Source organism: Phyllostomus discolor, chromosome 13, assembly GCF_004126475.2.
Source record: "Phyllostomus discolor isolate MPI-MPIP mPhyDis1 chromosome 13, mPhyDis1.pri.v3, whole genome shotgun sequence".
NCBI lineage: Eukaryota > Metazoa > Chordata > Mammalia > Chiroptera > Phyllostomidae > Phyllostomus > Phyllostomus discolor.
This window is the reverse complement of record NC_040915.2, coordinates 6,595,815-6,620,405: the sequence shown is the minus strand read 5'-3', so window position 1 is coordinate 6,620,405 and position 24,591 is coordinate 6,595,815. Positions and strand designations below refer to the sequence as shown.

Sequence of the window (24,591 nt, the reverse complement as noted above, 5' to 3'; positions counted from 1 at the left end):
TTACAGCAGCTATGGGAGACCAATGCACACTGGGTTCTGTGAGGAAACACCCTGGAGGGGAGGGGAAGGGAAGGCAGGGACCAGCTGGAGGTCACTGCGTGATCAATGTGGGAGCCTGAACCACAGAGGGGGCCCTGAGGGTGGAGAGGGGTAGAGGGGAGGAGGGGAGGAGTCAGCCAGTCAGAGGTCTTGCTGCGATCTGGCAGATGTTCCTGGAATGCAGCACCAGGCTCCTTCCAGGCTTGGGACCACATGGCTGGCTCCTCCTGGGCAGAGCCCAGCACCCTTTGTAGACGGAGGAAGCTGCACCCACCTGGAAGACCACTCCTGGACTCTCTCAATGGGGACCTGCTGACCCCATTCCCACAAAGGAGTCCAGGGGGTTCTAGGGACAAGCTCTAAGAAACAAAAGCCCGGGCATTTCTACTGGACAAAAGGCAGGATTGTTTCTGCCAAGAATTAGGCCTAGTGGTAAATGTTTTTTCTTCCAAACAATGGGATTTCGTAATCCTGCAAGTGAGGCATTCAAATTTAAATACACACATCTCTGACCCAGGTGGTGCATAACCACAATGATATCCAACGTGTCAAAATTTCATTGTCAGTAGAATAATAAAGAAATGAAAGGAAGAGGACAAACAGGAAACTAAGAGACCCTCTCTCAGCATCTGCTCCACTCCTGTCTAATCACCCAGACCTACTGAGCAAGTGGAATCCTGACCTGGTCCTGCCCAACAGGGCTGTTAGGAAGGAAAGGCAATGCGAACGATTCCAGAGGATTTTAGATATATTCTCCCTATTCTTCCGTAAAAGTATAAACATATACCTGCCAAGACCAAGTACTCTGGAGTCTACCGAGGGTCCCAGGGAAGGCTGAGGGCACCGCACCCCCGCCCCCACTCCAGGTGGCTCTGCATCAGGCCTCAGGGACCCAAGTGGGTTCCAGGAGCGGGTGAAGACCTAGCAGTGCCCGCAGATGGCAAGTTCCAGGCAGTCCCGTCAAGGTTGGAACAGGTCAATTAAAAAGTAGATAAATGTATGCATGCATTGTTTTTCCGGGGACAGAGTGCCGTGTGTTTATTATTGGAGAACGCAAAGATCTCCTGAGTCCCAACCATCCAGAGAGAACTTATTTGGAAACATTTTCTTCCAGTCTTTTTTCCAGTAATTTCAGTGTGCGTGTATCTATAATTTCTTTTCTTTTTTAAAAAAGATTTTATTTATTTATTTTTAGATGGAAGGGAGGGGGAAAGGTAGAGAAACATCAGTGTGTGGCTGCCTCTCACACATACCATAGTGGGGACCTGGCCTGCAACCCAGGCATGTGCCCTGACTGGGAATCGAACCTGTGACCCTTTGGTTCAAAGTCTAGTGCTCAATGCACTAAGTCACACCAGCCAGGGCTATACTTTTTTTTTTTTAACAATATTAGGATACTGTGTATATTTTTATTTTGAAACCAGTTTTGTTTTGTCTAGCAGCATATCATTTTTCTGTGTCATTAAGTATGCTTCTTTAATAGTTGGCAGTGCTCCATCATGGAAAGGTATCAAAATCACTTAACCAATTCTTTACTGCCGGACAACTGAGTGGTTTCTATCTTTGTGACAACAGAAGTCACCTGGGAGGGGGGAGCGGCTTCCTGTGGAGGAACACCTCCACTTCCAGTCTGTGTCTGAAGCTCTGACTGCTCCTTGGCGGGGTGGGGGGGCGGGGGTTTGGCACATTTTGGTCACCTGTACACCGCCATTACTAGTTCGCCATCATTATGTACCCCCGTACCACACTTAACGCTTCTCTTTAAGTCAACTCATTTTCTCTTAAATAAATGTGTTTTAAAAGCAAACCTTATTTACTATTGCAAATGGGATATGTCATAAATAAAGGCAACTGCAAAAATAAATACGATGGAAAACAAAACAGCATGGTAGAAATGCAGTTAAGATACTGCTATCCCTCTGCTCATTCTTTTATAGCAAAAGGGAGATGAGGAAGATTTAGAGAGGTGTTAAAGACACACCAGCACCAAAATGAGATTCTTCTCCTTACTTTGAGCAGCAGAAGGTGGAGAGTGGGAGTGACTTCTTGCCAGGTGAGTCACAGTTAGACAATGCTGCAAGTGTATTCCTCCGAAAATGACTCTGCACCGTCTGAGATAACCCAGCGTGGGAACGTGTCTTAGGAAGGACTACCAGGGGGGAAATTATTGGGACAAGCAGTGTGGACACTTTAAAAAGCTGTGATGAACACTATCCAAGTTAGTTTCACCGTCATTTTACTACAAGAGTGCCCATCTGACTTCCCTTTCAAATAGTAAGTGTGGTAAATGAAAATGTTCAAATGTTAAGCTCTTAAGTGTCACCTATTCAGCAGCTGAAGTTTCGGAACTATTCTCATTCTCTTCCCACCAGTCTCTGATCCTGAGGCAGGGCCATTATGTGAAGCTTCAGCGAGTGGTAAGTCCACACAAACTGGCATTGCACTTTTTAACCAAGCCAAAGTAAACTCAGTCCAACATAACGAAGAGACTTCGGCATTTGCAAATAGTTCAGGATGTTTCTGTGCCAACAAGGGTCAAATGAGGATCAGAGTAGCAGGGATTCTAGAGCATGCTTTTGAGAAATCAGAGACCCAGAGGAGCATTACTCATGAGACACAAATCACTATAAATTCTCAATAAGCCAATAAAAACACTAAGGGAAACATATGTTGGGGCCTTCCTATCCTGGAACTGTAGGCAACTGCACAAATGCATTGTAGATTAATGCAATTGTTAAGAAAAGATTTTGAAAATAGAAAAAAAAACTGTATTTTGAAGCATGAAGAGTTAATAAAAATGGGAAGCTTCTAGATTATTTCAATAATTCCGGGCAGGCACCCATGCGTGTATGTGCGTGTGGGAGAAAGATGGGGGAGGAGAAGATAATTAAAAACATGCTAAAAAGTTTCTTATGTTTGAAAGGAGGTTGGAGATTCTGATGAATTTTGTTATTTATAGGAAAATATAAGTGTATCTATGCTTAAGAACTTCATGAGAGCTCTAGTAAGATACAGAATTCAAAGTCATGAAGGGAGGAAGGTAGGGAGGAAGGAAGGCAAAGACACTTGATAAGTCCAGAAAAAGTCACAAGAAAAAAGGAAGAACTCATGATAAATATATGGCAAAACAAGATGGCAGAAAGAAGGTCACACTTATCAGTGATCAAAATAAATGTGAATGAATTATATTCCACTATTAAAAAGCCAAGACTTTTGATCTAAATGCCCACAGATGGAAAAATGAATAAATAACTGATGACATTCCATTGTAGTGGATGTACGTGTATGCCACAGGAGGAGGCAATACCCTATATAAGTGAGAAAGTTGTAGGAAAATGTATAAGCATAGAAAAGTTCAGAAAACACACTAGGCTGGTAACTGTGGTTGCCTATCAAGAGAGGGATTATAGGAAACAGGAGTGGGCTTTTCGATCTGACTTTATTAAGTGTCTACATTGTTTGAATCACAAGTGGTGTGTGACCAGAAAAACAAGGTGAAATGAAATAATAAATACAAGGGAAGAATCAATGAAGTAGAGGATACAGAGGACCAAAAAAAAAAAGGTGGTTAACAAAACCCAAAGTATTTTTTTGAAAAAAGACAAACTATAGGGATACCGATCAACAATAGCTAACAGAAGCCCTGGCTGGTGTGACTCAGTGGATTGAGTGCCAGCCTGCAAACCAAAGGGTTGCTGGTTTGATTCCCAGTCAGGGCACATGGCTGGGTTGAGGGCCAGGTCCCCACTAGGGGGTGTGCAAGAGGCAAGCACACATTGCTGTTTCTCTCTCTCTCTCCTTGCCTTTCCCTCTCTAAAGATAAATAAATAAAATCTTTACAAAAATAGCTCACAGAAGATGGAAGAAAAAAAGACCACAGAAAAAAGAGGAACTTACAAATATAGCAGACATTTTAAAACTTATAAGAGGATAACATAAATAACTATATGACAATACATTTTGAAACCAAAACATAGATGGAATGAATACATTTCTAGAAAATGGCATAAAATGATAGAAAATGTGAATAACCATTTAAGAAATTGAAACAATTTTAAGAAAGTCTCAAGCCCAGTAGGTTTTACAAGTGCCTTCTACCAACTTCTGAGAAACAGAAAATCTCTATCTGAAGTGTGTTGCTTCAGAAAATAGAAAAAAGAGGAAATACGTCTCTACTTAAGGGTACTATAATTTTGAAATTTGGAATACAGACTGTTAAAAGAAAAAGAAAAATACAGGCCAATTTCACTTATGCTAAACACCTGAATATTGTCTAATCAAATTTACAAGTGTATTAAGAATATATCATGACAGGCCCTGGCTGGTGTGGCTCAGTGGATTGAGCACTGGCCTGTGAACCAAAGGATCACTGGTTTGATTCCCAATCAGGGCACATGCCTGGGTTGCAGGCTAGGTCCCCAGTAGGGGGTATGCGAGGGGCAACCACACATTGATATTCTCTCCCTCTTCCTCCCTCCCTTCCCCTCTCTCTAAAAGTAAATAAATAAAATCTTAAAAAAAGAATGTATCACGACAAAGTAACAAAAATAAGTTCAAAGTCAGAATATCTTTTAATGTGCATCACTCTATTAACGGACTGTGGGAGAGGCTAGTACTGTACACTTCAGCTCTGTTCTCCTTTGCCTCCCAGGGTCACCCTTACACCCTCTAGCCACTCACAGCTAGGTGAGGCCATGTGATGGTGGAATGCTGGTACAAGTGATATTTGCCATCTCTGGTCAACACAGAGATTCCCATGAAGGACTCAGGTCCTGGCTGCTGGGGGAGCAATGGCTAGAAAGAGCCTGAGTTCCTGAGCCACTAAGTGCAGAAGAGCCTCACCAACACAGGTAGACTTGCCATGAGTAATCAAGTATCTGTATTGGTTTAAGCCATTGAAATGCTGAAGCTGTGACAACAGCTAACATCATATACCCTAATAATACAAGGAAAATTGGGGGAGGATTACAGGATCATCTCACCAGATCCAGGAAGGGCATCTGACAAAGCTCAATGACTAATGCATGATTTAAAAAAACCACCACTACCACAACTTCTACAGAAGCAGAATTAGGAGCCCAAGCATGCTTTCCTCACCTCTTTCCTGCAGGGCTGGATTACTCACTGGTGTCGCCACCACGCTCTGTTATTACATTTTTTGTTAGGAGGTAATATGTGGGATTTTATTTACTTTCCTTTTATCTCAGATCCTAAGGAATAGGACTTCCTTTACTTAATAAAGGCTATCATCTACAGACCTATAGCTAGTATCATACTTAATACAGAAACTGTATCTATTTTCTTTAAGGGATGGAACAAAACCAGGATGTCTGCTATCACCATCGCCATGTAACACAGTTCCAGAGGCAGTAGCCCCTATGAGGAAATAATAAAAAAGAAAAACAAACATAAAGCCAGAAGGAGATAAAAGTTATCAGTGTTTGCAACTAGTGAAATTATTTACATAGAACTCTCAAGAGAATCCACAGAAAAACAATCAGTTGTATTTCTCCACACCAGTAGTAAATAACCCCCATTCGAAAAAGATAGAAAATATGGAATAGTATAACAGGCACCAGTATAACAAAATAAGATACCATTCATACTGGTAACATTATTCAATCAAGAAATGATCTTAAAACAGAATGCTAAGAGTCCATGCAGAAAAATTTAAAACTCGATTAAGGTCCATAAAAGGAAGCATGAATACAAGGAGACACAGACCATGCTCACGGGTGAGTTGACCTGACATTGGAAGGTATCAATTCTTCCTGAATTGATCTATGATTTTGATTAAATCCCAACCAAAATTTCAGAAGGACTTTTTGTTAACTTTCCAAATAGATTTTAAAGTGTTTATAGAAGAACAAGTCCATGACAAGCTAAGTAGAGCTTGAAAAAGAAAAAAGTACATTTTAAGATAATATAACAAAGCCATTATAATAAAAAACAAAACCCAATTGGATTAAAGATGTAAATGTAGAAGAGAAAACACTAAAGTCAGTAGGGGAAAATATAGGAAAAAAATTTTTTTACAGTCTTCAGGTAGGCAAGGATTTTTTGAATAAGACACAAATACCACAAATTAAAAGTAGAAAAATGACGGATATGACTACCTAAAGTGTAAAGATTTATGTTGGAAAAAAAGGGAAGTAACCCGTCAACCTGAACGTTAGAGTTAAAACTATAAAAGCTCTTAGATGAAAACACAGACGTAACTCTTCATGCACTTGAGCTAGACAAAGATTTCTTAGATAGGCACCAAAAGCACAAGAAAGAGAAGAGGAGATCAATCAGTTGGACCTCAAGAAAATCGAATTTTGTTTCTTCAAAGAACACCATAGAGAAAGTGAAAAGGCAATTCACAGAAAGGGGGAAACTCTTCGTTACTCTTACACCTGGTAGAGGACAGACATCAAGACTACAGACGTGGGTGAGAGTAGGCTCACAGTTGTAATACAGATAAATAATAGCACAGCAATTAATTAATAGTAATACAAGAATAAACTACGTGTTTTGCGTTCTCACAACTCAATAAAGGGTAAGTAATCTCATTTTAAAAATAAATCGCAATAAAACATTTCTCCAAAGAAGACAGACAAATGACCAGTAAGTGCTCAACATCGTTAGCCACCAGAGAAGTGCAAATCAAAACCGTAGTGTGCTACCGTTTCACACCTGCTGGGATGGCTATAATTTAAAACACCGACAACCACAACCGGCGCCGGTGAGGGTGCAGGGAAATTGGAACCCTCGAGCCCTGCTGGTAGGCTGTAAAATGTCGCAGCTGCTTCCGAAAACAGTCTGGGAGTTTCTCAAAAGTTTAAACAGAGTTACCACATGATTCAGCAATTCCACTTCTAGGTATATACCCAAGAGAAATGAAAATATATGTTCACATAAAAATGTGTACATAAATGCTCACAGAACCATTAATCATAGAAGCAACCTAAACGTCCGTCCACTGATGGATAAATCTACAAAATGGCGTTTGTCCGTGTGATCGAACGTGGCTGAGCGATCCAAGCGAGCAAACCGCAGGCCGACGCGTGCCGTGTGTGATGGGGGCACGCCTCCGGAGCACTGCGCTGAGGGAAGGAGCCAGTCACCAAAAACTGCATGCTGTCTAACCCCACTTACGTGCAATGCCAAGCAACAGGCAAATGTATACAGAGAGGAAGGAGATTAGCGCTCGCCTAGGGCTGGGGAGGAGCACGTTGAGGGATAGTGGAGAGTGACTGCTAGTGGAGCAACAAAAATATTCTAAAATTAGATCATGGTGATAGTTACATGCTCTCTAAACAGACTACAAACCACTGCACTGCATACTTTACATGGGTGAGTTTTATGGTATGTAAATTAATCTCAATTACACTGTGACTACTAATCAAAGAAGCCCACAGATGAAGTGAACAGATGGGCGACAGGACGAGAACACTTACAACATCTACCTTTGATGAAGGATTACCATTCTATTATGTAAGGATATTAATATGTAAAGAACAACATGAAAACCAGAGAGGAAAATACCAGATACCTAAAAGACTAGAAAGGCGGACAAGTTGGCTAGGCAATCCATTAGCGGCAAGACAATAGGATGGGTCGCTCCATGGAACAGAGACGGAGCACTGCTTCATCTACCGGTTGACAACAGTGAGGCAGGTAATAGTGAGTGGTGACAGGTGCTAGGAAAGGATTCTTCATGTACTCTGGGTGGGAGGAAGCTGATGGGGCCATCCAGCAGCACAAAGTAGCAGTTTTAAGAAGAAGACATTATGCAAATGTCCTAGAACCAGAAATCTCCCCTCATCAATCAATCAATCAATCATCTCACAAAAATTCTTGCACAAGACCGCATGGAGACACCCGAAAGGATGTTTGGTGCAGCACTGTTTATGGAAGCAAGGAGTTGAGAGGCCAGCCAATGCCTCACTCAGAAGGCTGGATTAATACTTGTGGTGTCCACTTGTGATAGGAAACTATGCAACAGCCAGGAGTCATGAACTGGACTTACACAGAGCAATGTGGTTGGACTCAAGAAACATAATGCTGCAGGAAAAAAACCAGGCAGGATGAGATGTACAGTGCAGTGCTATTTATTTAGGTAAGTGCAGCCAAAGCAGAACATGACACGGCTTTCAGAGATGCACACTTTCTGAGCAGATGCAAGGAAAGACGGTTGGAAGAGCACAAACACGCCCGCGCGGCTCCCTAAGTGTGTATGTGCCTGGGGAGGAGGGTGTTGACGGAGAAACGGAGGGTGAAGGGAAGACATAACAAAATAAAAGGAAAACAAGAGGCGGACTGAGGAAAAGAAATAAAATCCCCTGCATTTCTTTCTAGTGAAAAAATGTAATACCAAAGGTCACCATGTGCTGGTGGAGGAGAGAAAGGCGTGGGGAAGACAGGGGCTTGTGGGGTCTGCAGCTGAGTCATCCAGTTTTTGGGGACCTGGAAGCAAGGAGCTGGGGTGGCGAAAAGGCAGGGGATGGGGTCCACTCTACCACTCCCTCCTGCCTGCAGATGGAATGGAAGAGAGGGTGGGGTGTAAAAAATAACTTTCCACCCACCTTTCTAAGTTCTGGCTGGACTAGTAATCAAACCAACATGAGACAGAGTAACAAGAGAAAATGTCTGCATTATGGCATATGGGGGGGGGTCCATAGGACATAAGACTGAGGAGGCGCGGGGCAGTCGAGGCTTATATGCCCTTCCAGACTAGAGGGAGGAAGGCAGAGATCTAGGATTTCAAAGGGAAAGTAGGCAATTCATAGGTCAATGAGAAGGAACAGTCGTGTGGTCCACAAACTCCTGCTAGGCCACCCAGAATCAGCGCGACACAGAGGGCAGTCCAATCAACGGGCTTTGCTAGACTTCTCCCAGTCTGCCACACTCAGTTCACAAATGCTAAGGTGAACATACACACCAAGGTCAGTATGCTAGGGTCTCCTTCCTGGATCAGGCTCTCCTATCTGAATTCTCACATGCAGAAAAGGGTCGAAGGCTCTTTCAGAGTCTTTTGTTTCTTCAAAATGGCCATCTTAAAGTCAATATCCCAAAGGGCATGTTTTGGGGTGGCAGACTTTGGTCCCCCTCAAGAGGAAAGGGAGAGAACCATCCATGACAGTTAAATTTTAGTGAGCAGGAGGGAGAGAAAAGGACATTGGGGAATTCAGAAGAAAAGGAACAGCTCAGTGAAGGTGAGTCACAAAGTCAAAGAATCCCACTTTCTGGCTCATGATAAAGGCGGTATTTTCTAAAAGTAATAAATACCACCCTCGCGAGGGAGGCAGAGGGGACTCCATGTTTTAAAAATTAGGGCATTGAGTCATCTTTGTTGAATTCAGATGGCTGTTTTCAAACTGACGAGCATCCCAGTAATGGGTCTTATGATCAGATCCATGCGATTAAGCCAAATTATTTTTTATTGAGACAGAAGTAGATTTAGATGGGGCTCCTGGCTACAAAATCGGGCATTGCTCAAAGGCAAGGCAAAAGCCTATAGATTTTGTCACTTTGTTCTCATCACTCAGTGCCTCATCTGCTCTGTGCTTGTCCCACACAACTGGCCTAGTGAGCCACCTCCTGACATGCTGTCTCTCTTGCTAGGGGATGGGGAACACCCCAAGGGCAGGGCCTGTCTCTACAGCATGGAGGGGGGCACCCAATTCCCTCCTACCACATGTGAGCGGCAGACGTGACCAAGGGCAGACCAGGGCCCTCATCTTGCACCCTTCCGCTGGCCAACGCAGTGGACAGAAAGTTTCCTGGTTTGGGCAGGACTGGGTTCCTGAGGGCACCCATCCCTAGCCTTCTATGCCAGCCCTGGGGTTGGGGTCCCTGCAGAAGGAGCTGGGGCCTTCACATGGGCAGGATGCCAGAGAGGGGCAGCATCCTGGCCTAGCTGCTCTCCAAGCCTAGGACCAAGACAGGGGAGCTGTCAGGCGCTTGGAGGGCACCACAGGGGCCTCCAAGTGCACCAGATGTGAGAAACGCAGAAAGTCAGAGGCAGGAGGGACAAGCTGGGTGGGGAAGATGAGGGGTCCGATCGATAAGAAGGCTTGAATGATGAGCGCCTTTCTCCCCACTGAGCTCGGGTGAGGCGTTTTACATGCTTCCACCCTCTTACTTTGATTTTTCAAAACCCGGGTTGGGGAACGTGTGCTGGGAGCCGGGGGGGGGGGGGGCGGGGGGAGGGAAGTTCGGTGTCCTACAAAAAGGCAACGTGTGTTGGGAGCGGTGGCCTGCCTTGGCACGGTCCCACCTCGACCCCAGGCTGCCGGATCCTTGGCACGTTCGTCGGAGCTCCCCCCAGTCTTCCAGCCGGGCCTGCGGAACCCGAGCACGGAGAGCCCCAGCGGGCTGAGTCGCAGGCCCTCCCAGCTCCGAAGCACGACCCCGGGGCGCTGGCGTCCCGCCTGCCGGGTCCGCAAGGAGGAGCCCGAGAGGCGACCGCGAAGGGACTGCGCTTACCTCCATCAGCTCGGCGCACCCGGGCCCGGGGCCCCAGGCCCCAGGCTCCAGTCCCGCCGCCAACGTCGGACTCTGCGCCCCTCGCCCGACGGCAGCTGCGCCAGCCCTGGTCACGGCCACTTTCATTTTCCTCGACTATATCGACAAGAAAACGAAAGCGAAAACCGCTGAGAGGCGGGCCCGAGCGCGGGCCGGGAGCCAGAGGCGGGGGCGCGGGGGGAGGGCGCGGGGGTGCGCGCTGCGGGCCGGCGGTCGGGCCGGGGCCGGTCCGCCGCGGGGTGGGGGCGGGGGCGGCCCGCGCGCCTCGGTGCGCCGGGGTTGACTCCCCTTGGTCCAGCGCTTCCTGGGCCTCGTGGCTGGTGGCAGCCGGGCCCACACTGCCCGCGCCCCTTCCTTGGTTTCTGGCTGAGGAGGTGGATCCGGGTTGCAGGCGCTGAGCGAACTGGGGCCTGTTTTTCTCGCAGACCCCAGGGGTCAGCCCTGTTCCCTAGCCCAGGCATGCGCCTTGGTCCCTCTGCCAAACTGGCGCACGAGGTACCAGGACTCCTCATCCTGGGTCAGCAGGGAAATCGAAAGTCAGTGGTGTCAGTGAAATGGGGGATAAGAAAGACTGGAACGGCAAGCTTAAAGTTTGGACCTCCTGGTCTTAACAGTGCCCATCGATACCCTAGGTTTAGAGACTCCAGGGTTCAACTCCCAGCTCTGTCCCTGCCGGCTCTGATTTATTTACTCCCTTAGCCTTGGTTTCTCTTCCTGCAGGACCAGGATGATAACCATACCTACCGTGGGGTTGCAGGAATTGAATGAAGCCATGTGAGGGAGAAAACACTTGGTGTTTTATCTTAGGCCCTAGGTGTGTTCTTTGAGGGCAGCGACCAAATCATGGTTTTTCTGGATGATTTCTCTTAATGGTCAGCAGATGAACTTGGAGGTCTCTGTGATAACAGCAAAGAAAGTTTTCGTCCAAGTTTGGACTGTGTTAGCTTGCCCTGGAAGGACCGAGGGGGCTCTGCAGCTTTTCTGGAAGCACCTCGCACCAGGCTTGACAAGTGGCCCTGTAGTGATGCCACGGGGCCAAGAGCTACATCAGAGCAGAGAGCCCCACTCTGGTGGGGGTCAGAGGCCACCCCTGCAGTCCTGGGCAGCCTCTGCCTCTGAGGTCTGAAATGTAAGCTTTTCTACTTGGAAAATACAGATGAGACTCCAGGCTCCAAACACCATTTGCTGTGTGCGTGTTTGTCAGTGTTTGGCCATGTTTGTCAGACAGCAGTCTGACAACCACAGCAGGAAAACGAAAGCTGCTTAGTCAGCCAGAGTAACTTTGGTTTGCCTCCTTGTAATTCCGGCACATTCCCCGCGTGATGGAGACCTGTGGCTGATGTCGTGGCTTCCCATGGTCCTGGCAGTATTTTCCTCAAGAGCCGGTGGGGGGTGGGGCAGGCCAGGAGATGGCCTTAGAAAAACAAAAGCCCTAATTCCCCTCCGGAAGATGATGCTTTTCCTCTGTAGTATGAGGGAAAAAGAAAGAAAAAATCAAGGCAAGGCCTGGAGGCTCTTCCTTGTTACTAAAGAATAATTCTTGACTCCAGGAGAACAGAGTGGAGCTAAATCTGCCTTTGCACAAAAAGTGGGCCTGGGAGGTGAGGGTCAGGAAAATGGAGAGACACAAGAAGATAAGGCCAGACCCTGGTTGCCTGTCACAGATGTCACACCAGCGAGCAGAGAGTTAGCACGAGGTGGGGGCCAGCCTGGAGTCTGTCCTCTCGGGGACTTCCCAAGGTCCAGGCTTCGTCCTCGGCCTTGTGGGATCAGTGCTCCAGCTTTGATTAGAAGTCAACATTGTATATAATCAGACGCCAACTTACTGATTTCATGAACTGTTTGCTAGCCGCTATGCTAAGTGTGTTACATACATTGCTTTATTTAATTGTTCCTGTAATCATGTGCTGTATTGTGATTTTTTTTTCACTGGGTGGCGGGGAGAAGTTGAAGGAGATTCCCAGTTAGTGTGTATGTAAGGGCAGAGTCAGGGTCCATATGAAGACCACCGGACTCCAGAGCCTGGAGCTGAACCATTCCTGTTAGAAACGAGCTGTCAGGAGCTTCTGGCGCATCAGGTCGCCTGGTGAGCGAGCTCTCTTCTCATTACTGTGTGGTGTGTAGCCTAATTGTCAGAAGGTAGTGGTGGGCAAACTTGAGATCAGAATCAGAAGAGCGAATCATCTGACTCAAATGTTTAATGAGATCAGCTTCGCTCAGCCTGGCGTGCCTTTTCCAGACCCAAGGCCGGACAACCTGGTAGGAGGGCCGGCCGCTCTTTCCCCCTGGCCTGGCTGGCTCTTCCCCTTCGGTGATGCCGAGTGGGCCCTCCACCTGCGCTGCCTGCGTCTCTTCATTATGCTACCTTGGCTGCACCTCCTCAGGTGGACACATTTCTTTGTTTAAAGACAGAGCAAGGCCTTACCAAGTGTAAGAGTACTGTTTGGGTCCTGGAATCCTTATGTCTCTTTATGGAAGCATTTCGTAAAGCTTTGCTCTGATTGGCTCGATACATAACTTCCAAGGAGCAATGTTTGTATTCCCAACTCTTCGGGAAAAATTCACTTTCTTTTCCTTCCTGCTCTCCCTTACCTTCTAACTCTAGAATCAAATCTTGTGCAAATAGCAAGTTCTGGAACAAGCACTTTATCCAGGCTGAAGTGCTCATTAATGAAGACCCAAAATTCCAAGGGTTGGGAAGATCAGGCAACACAGCAGGAGAGCAATATAAATGAAAAGAGAAATAGAATTTGGTGGTTAAAGAAGGAAACACCTAGAGTGTGATTCAAAATGAAAAAAAGAAGTCAAATAACCCTTTTATATACTTTATTTATTCAACAAATTTTTCATGACAACCACAAAGTGCAGCCAGTCTGCTAATGCTGTGATTCAATGAGCAGAAACAGACACAGTCTCTGTCCTCAGGAAACATACCTTAGGGAGGCAGGCAGTCACACAGTCAGTGCTATTCTAGATGCTACAAAGTGGATTTGGTTCAATTAGAGGGAGTAAGAAAGAAGTTGAACTTGTCTGGGATCAGGTAAGGCTTCCCTGAGGAAATGTTGTTTGAATTGGGAGCAAAGGACTGAGGATTAATGAACTCGGTAAAGGGGAAGGGGGTTGGAGAAGAGATAAATGGTGGGGTGGGGGGAACAGCATGTGCCAAGGTCCTGAGGCAGCCAAGAATGTGGAGTACTAGGGAACTGGAAACAGGCTGGCTTTGAACCATTATCTTCTATCTGATGCCTAAAGGTTAGATGGAGCAGAGAGAGTCCACAGGAGGCTGGAGAGTAAAGCAAAAACTGTAACAGGCAGAGTCTTGAAGGTCACTCTAAGGACTTCGGTCTTTATGAGCACTGATGTTAAGCTTTGTCTGCTTTGTGGCGAATGGATTGAAACACAGTCACAATGTGGGAGCAAGATGATGGTGGTAGTGGTGGAGGAGATGAAGAGAAGTGAACAGGTGAGAGAGAAATGTAGAGGGCGAAATGGTCAGAAGCATGGTGATGGATTGGGTCTTAGAGATAAGGGAAAAGAGGTATCAGGCAGGACTCCCAGGGAGCATCATGAGTGAGAGGTGGTGGCAGCCCCGTGGGTCACAGGGGGCCTGCTACAAAGAATAGCTGCCAGCAGCTGTGCTCACACAAGGCCACACTTTCTGGCTTCTCCCAGCCAATGAGTGAGCACAGTGGGGGTACCAGAGCCAGGTCATTTCTGCCCCAGGTGGGGCTCCTCCAACAGACCATTTGTCCTCAGTGGGTCCCATTCGGGTGGCCAACACCTTCTCAGAACTGCTTGGTGTCTGCTCTAGGGGGACCTACACTGACACAACGATGCCCTTGATTGAGCTGGAGCATCTTGGGAAAGGTCCAAGTCTCAGAGGGCTTTGATTCTGCACATGTTGGGTGGCATGTCAGTGGGCAGAGAACCTGCACATCGACTTTCCCACGCATGATACGTGTTTGTTTTGTTCTGAAACTATCAGCTGTGTCACCTGCGTGAGCTAGTGCCTGGCCTTGCGAAATGCTTGTGGCATGGATAATTTCCAGACTTCAGTTCAGAACTCAGCACTACAGCTATGTGCCTCTAGGAAAATATGACTTACCAATAGCAAAACTATCCTTTAACTTTCTTGAGGAGGAGGAAAAAGTCAAAACATAGAAAGGGAGTGAGCAGTTGTTCTTGAACAACTAACTGAAGGTGAGTCATTTTGCTTTGGGGGCCCTATTTTCTGGGAAAAAGAAGTAGTCTTTTGTAAATGTTCCTGAAGAAAAGCAGTCTCATAGTTGGCAACACCGATGGAAATCTCTGTCATTCCATGAGGAAAAGAAGCTAGCACTCCAAAAGGTGCTTTTGCCCTGACCTGTCTCCCTGAGCGAGGTGCCCTGGGAAAGCTGGGTCGTCCCGTGGGAAGACCCTGTCACAGAGCCTGCAGGCAGAGCTGCTCAGGCTGACATCGGCTCATCCCACTGAAATGGCCTTGAACAAAATCACCTAACACAGAGCTCTCTCATGGGCCAACTCAGAGACCCACACAGCCTGCACCCATCCCATGCTTGAGTGTGGAGGCCGACAGGACATGACTTTCGTGTTTTGTTAGCAGGCTTTGAGGAAGCCTGGGAACCACTGCTCTGAGTGGATTAAAAAAAAGAAAGAAGCCCTGACCAGGGTGGCTCAGTTGGTTGGGGGACGCCGGTTGGTTCCTGGTCAGGGCACATGCCTGGGCTTCAGGTTTGATTCCTGGTTGGGGCATGTATAGGAGGCAACTGATTGATGTTTCTCTCTCACATCGATGTTTCTCTTCCTCTTTTTCTGTTTCTCTTCCCGTCTCTCTGAAAATAAATAAAATCTTTAAAAAAAAGAAGTAGGTATATGCATCATGAGGTATGTTTTCCTGAGGGCTTTGTCTCTCATTGAAGGTTGAATTAGGGAACATATTTGTTAAAATTTAAAAAACAAACTAACTACAAAATGTGAAGTGAATGTACTACTTAAGTACCTTGGAGGTAGGAGACCTGTTTTTTCTTCCAAAGGTGTTTATAATTTCCCTCATGGAAACAAATAGGCAGTAATAAGGACTAATGATTTGTAGAGTTGATAATTACATTAGGGGGCTCAGGAGGAATTACAGTATTATTATTATTTTTAATTATATTTTATTGTTTATGCGATTACAGTTGTCTGAACTTTTCTCCCTTTGCCCCCTCCACCCAGCACCCCTCTCAGGCAATCCCCACACTGTTGTCCATGTCCATGGGTCATGCGTGTATGATCTTTGGCTACTCTATTCCCTATGCTGCACTTTACATCCCTATGAATTTTCTATAACAACAAGTTTGTATTTCTTAATCCCTTCACATTTTGCCCACCCCCCTGACCCCCCTTCCATCTGGAAACCATCACAACATTTTCTGTATCTATGATTGTGTTTCTGTTCTTCATTTATTTTGTTTTTTAGATTCAGTTGTTGACAGATATGTATTTATTGCCATTTTATTGTTCATATTTTTGATCTTCTACTTAAGGACCCTTTAACATTTAATATCATACTGGTTTGGTGGTGATGAACTCTTTTAGCTTTTTCATGTCTGGGATACTCTTTATCTGTCCTACAATTCTAAATGTTAGCTTTGCTGGGTAGAGTAATCTTGACTGTAGGTCCTTGCTTTTCATCTCTTTGAATATTTCTTGCCAATCCCTTCTAGCCCACAAAGTTTCTTTCAAGAAATTGGCTGATGTCTTATTAGAGCTCCCTTGCAGGTAACTAACTGCTTTTCTCTTGCTGCTTTTAAGATTCTTTGTCTTTAACCTTTGGCATTTTAATTGTGATGCGTCTTGGTGTGGGCCTCTTTGAGTTCATCTTGTTTGGGACTCTCTGAGCTTCCTAGACTTGTGTGTCTATTTCCTTACCAGGTTAGAGAAATTTTCTTTCGTTATTGTATCAGATACATTTTCAATTTCTTGCTCTCTCTTTTCTCCTTCTGGCACCCCCATGATGTGAATGTTGGTGTGTTTGAAGTTGTCCCAGAGGCTCCTTACACTATCCTCAACTTTTTTTATACCTTTTTCTTCTTGCTGTTCTGAGTGGGTATTTTCTTTTTCTTCCTTATATTTCAAATTGCTAATTTGATTCTTGGCTTCATCTACTCTAGTGTTGATTCCCTGTAAATTGTTCTTTATTTCAATTAGCATATTCTTTGTTTCTGATTGGATCTTTTTTATGCTGTTGAGGGTCTCACTCAACAGTATAAGTTCATTGAGCATACTTATAACCAGTGTTTTGAACTCTGCATCTAGTAGATTTCTTGTCTTCATTTCATTTAGTTATTCTTTTGAAGTTTTGGTCTGTTCTTTCATTTGGGCTGTTTCTTTGTCTCCTCATTTTGGCAGCCTCCCTGTGTTTGTTTCTATGTGTTAGGTAGAGCTTCTATGACTCACTGTCTTGGTATCATGGCTGAATGCAGTAGGTGTCCTGTAGGGCCCAGTGGCACACAGCTTCCCTTATTACCCAAGCTGGGTACTCAAGGTGTGCCTGCCTTGTGGGCTGTGTACACCCTCCTGTTGTAGTTGAGCCTTGATTGCTGTCGGCACATCCAAGGTCAGTGGTGTGTACTGCCTTGTTCTGTCCAGAGTCACACAGCATAAGCTACAAAGCAATCTGCAGATGGCTGCTATTGTGCTGGGTTTGGAGGTGACCAAGTGAGGCCAAGCTGTGAACCAAGGCCAGCTGCTGCTAGTGCCTGGCCTGGTGCCACTTAGCAAAAGATACAGGGCTTGTTGAAGCCAGATGCTGCTTGTTTGAGAGAATTTAGGAAAATCTGAAGCATGAGCCAAGACAAGACATCTGTAGAGAAAAGCCACTGGAAACAGCTTGGGTAGGCCTGAAAGTTGTGTGGGGCAGAGTCCAGGTAATCACCAGTGCTGGGGGGACAGTGTGAGCCAGGATGATGGAGACTCAGGTATGGTGCCCACTGGCCAGCTCCGTTGGGTGAGGGCTCAGCAAAGGAACAATGGCCTCTGCAAGCACTTTTGTCTGGGAAAAAGCTCCCACCCAGCCCTTGGCCCGATGCTGGACAATTCAGTTCCTTCCCTGTGTGTCTCTGATGCCTTTCAATCTGCTGCCCCAGCACTGGAGCCCAGAGGGAGTAAGTCTGAATAAGTCTGTGCATGGGCCCTTTATGAGGAACTGCCCAGGATTCCAATAGGTTTTGTCTTCTAGAGCCTCAATCCCTGCTGGTTTTTATAGCCAGAAATTACAGAGACTTATCTTCTTGGCAATGGAACTCTGGGTTGGGGAGCCTGGTGTAGGGCCAGGACCCCTCATTCCTGGGATATCCCTCTCGATTTGTAGCCACCACATGTGGGTGTGGAGCCAGACTGTTCCACATCTCAGTCCCTCCTACCAGTTTCCATGTGGTTTCTTCCTTAATTCTGTAGTTGTAAGACTTCCATTCAGCTCGATTTCTGATGGTTCGGAATGATGGCTGTTGGATAGCTTAGCTGTAATTTCCATGTGATTGTGGGAGGAGGGGAGCCATGCTGGCTGACCTACACCAGCATCTTCACAATATTATTATTGTTAACACAAATTTAGTGCTGCTAAGCACTTTACATGCATGATCTAACTTAATCCCTATAAAATACCAATGAGATGGGCCATCTATTCTACATGTGAGGAAACTGAGTCTCAGAATGAGTAAATAATTTGCCCAAACTTACTGAGTTAGTCAGTGGGGAAGCCTATTTTAGGTCACATGGACCATGTATCTGCCTCTAGTGTGGGCACTTCTCTAATAAGTCATAGTACCTCCCAGGAAGAGCGTGTGCTTGAGGTGGACCTTGAACATGGGTAGCATTGGGATAATCAGAGACAAAGGAAGGCAAGGCACCATGTTTATGGAGGCAGGGGTGTGAAGGAGAAATATAAAACCGGAAGTGTGTCATGTCAGGAGCTGAATGAACTACATTAAAAATATGTGAAATTTGGGAAGAGATTGGAGGAGTTTTTAATAGTACTGAAAAGTGCACAAAAGGAAATAATTCATCCTTGTCCTCATCTTGCATATTTACTCCCACTTTTATTTTTTAATTAAAACCACTACAAAATGGACTCCCTGCCAAGATGGAGGCATGGACACACTGTGCCTCCTCACACAATTACAAGAAGGACAACAACAATTTAAAAACAAAAAATAACCAGTACTGACAGAAAATTGAACTGTATGGAAGTCCTACAACCAAGAAGTTAAAGTAGACACATTCATCCACACTGGTAGGAGGGGCTGAGTCAGGGAACTGGGACAGAGACGGCTCGAAGCAGGGTAGCTGGCAGACCCATCAAGGAGGCAGACTGTGGAGGGGTGCGACACATCTGGTCCCACATTCACTCGAAGATAAACCAGGCGAAACCAAGGAGTGAGACAGACCATGCAACCCTGAATCCCAGCACGGGGAAATAAAGCCTTAAAACACTAATTGAAAACACCTGTGGGGGTTGAGGTGCTGGGAGAGACCCCCGCCTTCACAGGAGAGTCCGTTGGAGAGACTCACCAGGTCCTAGAATGTATACAAACTCACCCACATGGGAACCAGCACCAGAAAGGCCCAGTTTGCTTGTGGGAAGCAGGGGAAGTGACTGAAATTCAGTAGAGAGAGGAGCAAGTGCCATTGTTTCCTCTCAGACCCCTCCCCCATGTACAGCATCACAACCCAGCAACTGGGTTGCCCCACCTGGGTGAACGCCTAAGGCTCCGCCCCTCACACGTAACAGGTGCTACAACATACAAAAAAATGGCCCAAATGAAGAACAGATCAAAGCTCCAGAAAAAATACAACTAAGCGACCAAGAAATAGCCAGCCTATCAGATGCACAGTTCAAAGCACTGGTGATCAGGATGCTCACAGAATTGGTTTAATTTGGCTACAAATTAGGTGAAAAAATGAAGGCTATGCTAAGTGAAATAAAGGAAAATATACAGGGAACCAATAGTGATGGGAAGTAAACTGGAACTCAATGCAGTGGACCAGAAGGAAGAAAGAAACATCCAATCAGAAAAGAATGAAGAAGAATTCAAAAAAATGAGGAGAGGTTTAGGAACGTCCTATATTTAAACATTCCAACATCCAAATTATAGGGGTACCAGAAGGAGAAGAGGAAGAGCAACAAGTGGAAAAGTTATTTGAACAAATAATAAAGGAGAACTTCCCCATTCTGGCAAAGGAAATAGACTTCCAGGAAATCCAGGAAGTTCAGAGAGTCCCAAAGAAGTTGGACCCAAGGAGGAACACACCAAGGCACATCATAATTACATTAGCCAAGGTAAAAATTAAGCAGAGAATCCTAGATCAGCAAGAGAAAAGGAGTCAGTTACCTACAAAGGAGTGCCCATAAGACTGTCAGCTGATTTCTCAAAAGAGACCTTGCAGGCAAGAAGGGGCTGGGAAGAAGTATTCCAAGTCATGAAAGACAAGAACCCACATCCAAGATTGCTCTATCCAGAAAAGCTTTCATTTAGAATGGAAGGGCAGATAAAGTGCTTCTCAGATAAGGTCAAGTTAAAGGAGTTCATCATTACCAAGCCCTTATTTTATGAAATGTTAAAGGGACTTCTCTAAGAAAAAGAAGATAAAAAAGATATATAGTAAAATGACAGCAAACTCACAATTATTAACAACCACACCTAAAACAAAAGCAAAAACAAACTAAGCAAACAACTAGAACAGGAACAGAACCACAAAAATGGAGTTCACATGAAGGGTTAGCAACAGGGGAGTGGGAGGAGGAAAGAGGGGGAAAAGGTATAGAGAATAAATAGCATAGATGGTAGGTAGAAAATAGACAGGGGGAGGGCAAGAATAGTACGGGAAATGTAGAAGCTAAAGAAATTATAAGTATGACACATGGACATGAACTAAGGTGGGGAATGTGGGTCGGAGCGGGTGTGAAGGGTGGAGGGAAGTAAAGGGGGGAAAATGCGACAACTGTAATAGCATAATCAATAAAATATATTTTAAAAAACACCACAAAATGTATGTATGGAATACAAACACTATAGAAAGTACAGTAATATATGCTTTAAAAGCTCACCCAAATCTTACCACCTAAAAATTATCATTAATATTAGAAAAATAGTACAATACATTTTCCTTTGCATTTATACAGAGAGGAGGGTGGACAGATAGGTGAGAATGATATCTCAGTGTGGTTTTCAATGTGTATTTCTCCTTAGGATGGAGGTACAGAGTTTTCTCTTATGTTTAAAAGTCATCTGTGTATTGTTTATTATCTCTTGGGGTTGTTGACCTTTTCCTTATTTGTAGGAGATCTTTTTTTTTTTTTTTTTTTTGAAAGTAGAGTTCCTCATGAGAAATTCAAGTTTTTTTTTTTAAGATTTTATTTATTTATTTTTAGAGAGGGAAGGGAGGAAGAGAGAGAGAGAGAGAGAGAAACATCAATGTGCGGTTGCTGGGGGTTATGGCCTGCAACCCAGGAATGTACCCTGGCTGGGAATCGAACCTGGGACACTTTGGTTCCCAGCCCGCGCTCCATCCACTGAGCTATGCCAGCCAGGGCTAGGAGATCTTTTTATCTTAAGGTGAATTAGCTCTTTGTTACAAGTTGCAAATGATTCCTTCATTAATGGACTGGATTTCATTTTTAGATAGTTTCTTTCAAAAAGGATTTATGGGTACATTATTGATTGAATTTTGATAATATTGAATACCTGATATCAGGTATTGTGTTTCCTCCAACTTTGTTCTTCTTTCTCAAGATTGCTGAGACTGTTTGGGGTCTTTTTTTTTTGTTTTGTATATTTTTTTGGAATATTTGTTCTAGATCTGTGAAATATGTCATTGATATTTTAATAGAAACTGCATTGAATCTATAGATTGCTTTGGGTAGTATGGACATTTTAATGATGTTAATTCTTCCAATTCATAAACATGGTATATGTTTCCACTTATTTGTATCTTCCTCAATTTCTTTCTTCAGTGTCCTATAGTTTTCTGGGTACAGGTCTTTTACCTCCTTGGTTAAATTTATTCCTAGGTATCTTTTTTGCATGTTGTTGTTGCAATAGTAAATGGGGTTGTTTCCTTAGTTTCTCTTTCTGATAGTTCATTATTGGTGTATAAAAATGTGAATTTAATATTTAAGAATGTGTGTTTATTGCCCTTATCAAGTACATGAACAATTCTTTTAAAAAACCAATTGTTGTAAACTACACTAACAAGAGAGTTACCATCTTAACCATTTTGAGTGTGTAATTCAGCAGCGTTAGGCGCATTCACATGGCTGTGCAGTCGGCACCACTGTCCGTCTCTAGAACTTCCCCATCACCTCCAACCGAAACGCTGTCCCCTCTCAGCACTGACTCCATCACTTCTTCCCTCGGCCCCCGGAAACCACTATCCTGCTTTCTATTTCTATTGATTGACTATTCTAGGTACCTCATATGAACAGAATCACACAATATTTTCCCTTTTGCGTCTGGTTTGTTTCACTCAGCATGTTTTTAAGGGTCATCCATGCTGTGGCATGTATCAGAATTTCCTTCCTTTTTATGTACCAGTTTGTTCACCACTCATCCTGACGGACACATGGGTTGTTCCCACCACTGTCTGCGGCAAATAGTGCTGTGAGCACAGGTGCTCAAGTAAGTTTGAGTCCCTGCTTTCACTTTGCTGGGCACATACCTGGACGGGAATTGCTGGTTCTCATGGTAATTGTTTGATTGTTTTGAGAAAATGCCATACCGTTTTCCATGGCAGTTGTACCATTTTAGCTTCCCACTAGCAGTGTGTGAGGGATCCAATTTCTCCACATCCTCACTAATACATGTTATTTGTTTTACATATATGTGTGTGTATATATGTATATAATAATAGCCACCATAATGGGTGTGAAGTGGTATCTTATTGTGGTTTTGACTTGGCATTTTCCTAGTGATTAGAGTATCTTTCTATGTGCTTGTGTATCTTCTGTGGAGAATGTCTACTCAAGTGGATCATTTCTGTACATTTTGAGTTGGAGGAGTTCTTTCTACGTGTTCAGTAGGAACCCTTATTACACACTCACTCATCCTGACAGCACCGCATGCGTGTGGCAGCCTGTGTATGCATGTACAGGTGCAGCCCACACCCCTGTGTGCCCGTGGAGAGTTTCTCATGTGAGACAGTGCTGGGCAGGTGCCTGGCTGCTTTCCTCTGGCTGCCCCAGCGGAGATGTGGTGTCCCCATGTCCCTGGCAGCTTCTGGCACAACTGTCCTTTAGACCAGGCCCCTTCTTCCCAAGGTGAGACCTTCTGGGACAGATCTGCCCGGGATTCTGAGAACACATGATTTCTGCTGTGAAACCTCTGATTCGGTCATCCTGGGCCTTGTCTACTGATCTCATTCGATTTTCGTGGAGATCAAGTGAGAACACAGATGCGCTTCCCCAAGGGCTTTCCGGTAGCTCTCCCGGGTACTGCCACACTGTTGCTCATGTTGCAGGTGTTACACTGAGCCTCTGTATCGGCACAGAGCCCTTCAGGAAGGTGGACTCTGGGAAACACCCAGGGAAAGGTTTGCTGTGCTACTTACTACTCGACAGAACTGGGCCCTCTGCCCAGCTCGGTCGTAGCACTCAGACTAGGTGGCAAGTAGGATAATTCTTTCTGCTCTTTAGGAATTTATGAGAATGTTCTGGGAACTCTGGTGGAGACGGGAACTAGTTCCTAAGCATAGGAAAAGACGAGGAGGCAATCCCTTCTTTTCACTTTGATCTGTGGTAGAATATTCTTTTATTGTTTTTGATCTGAATTGTTCTTCTACCTCCTTTGCTTTATCCTTGGTATTCCTGTGGGTACCTGGCTTCTAATTCTTACGGGGACTCACTGAGCCCCCCATCACTCACCACCATTCCTGCGACCACTGGTGGTGTTCGCCTCTTTTTCTGAGAGGAGAGCCGTGGGCAGGATAGTGCTCAGTCATCCCCGAGTCATGGCTCGCAGGGCAACAAGCCACACAAGAGTCCAGGCGGCCAGGAAGGAGGTCTCGAATTTCCAGATACTTGGCTCCTGGCCAGGGCTACCATTCCCTTGATCAGAGCTCTAAGCATTCAGGTAATGCTGCCTTTGGCTCCCAGAAGGCCACAACCAACCGGAATCAGTGCCGCTGAGAACCAGAAACCATTCCTGCAACAGGAGAAAGGGCGGAGGGGCTGTGATTCACATTCTGGAGCCACTGTGGAATTGGGGGCCCAGCACAGGCTGGGTCTGCCTGTCATTACACATCATGCTGTCTGAGTTCTCTGTCCGACAGTGGGGCTTTATACACAGATCTGTCCACATGTTCTAGCTCAAATTGCTCTGTGACACATTACGTGTGTGTGTGTGCCCCACGCCCAACCCCAGTCCTCTCAGCCCCACCACTTGCTCCAGCCATCGTTGCAGACCAGTTCACAGCAGCTTTGACCACTGTATGCAACCTGACAGTGCCTCACCCCAGCCTGCCACATCTCGGAACCTGTTTGGGACTTAGGCATGTGCAGCCTGGGAATGCAGGGAGCTGGCCTGTGGGGCTGCCTTTGATGAATGGGGGATGCATGCTGGTATAGAAATGCTCCCCCTTTTACCCACACCAGGTCATTTGGAGGTAGATTTCCTCAGGCTCCTCAGATGTTCTGGCTGGCTGGAGCCATGCCCTTGGCGCTGGCTGACCTGAAAAATGCGTCCCTGTGCAGGGTCTTGCCCTTTCCCCGTTTCCTCCCCTGTCCTTTACTCCCGCTCCAGGAATCTTGCTCCCACGTTACTGCCCAGAGCACCATCTCGGCCCTGCTCTTAGGGGGAGCCCCGACTGAGATGTGTGTGTGAGCAGGCTGGCTCAGTCCTCGGTCAGTCAACAGAGTGAAGGCTTCTAGCTCGCAGGGGTTAATCTCAGCCTCAGAGGCTAATCACAAACCATCGCTAGAATTAGCCCGAGGTGACACGGAGAAAAGGTAGGCTATCGTGTGGCACATGTCACCAAATGGTGGAAATAAAAGTCGTGGGCAGTGGC

General features: G+C 45.5%; 1 protein-coding gene across 1 annotated transcript in view; it reads right to left on the bottom strand.

Moving 5' to 3' along the window:
• LOC118497995 overlaps positions 1-18,407 on the bottom strand; it is a 49,171-nt gene extending 30,764 nt beyond the window's left edge. The window contains exons 1-2 of the mRNA XM_036014465.1: positions 18,359-18,407; positions 10,513-10,917 (exon numbers count right to left, since the gene is read on the bottom strand). Of these exons, the coding sequence (XP_035870358.1) occupies positions 10,513-10,917; positions 18,359-18,407 (454 nt within the window). The remainder of the gene's footprint in view (positions 1-10,512; positions 10,918-18,358) is intronic.
• Positions 18,408-24,591: the final 6,184 nt, after the last annotated feature.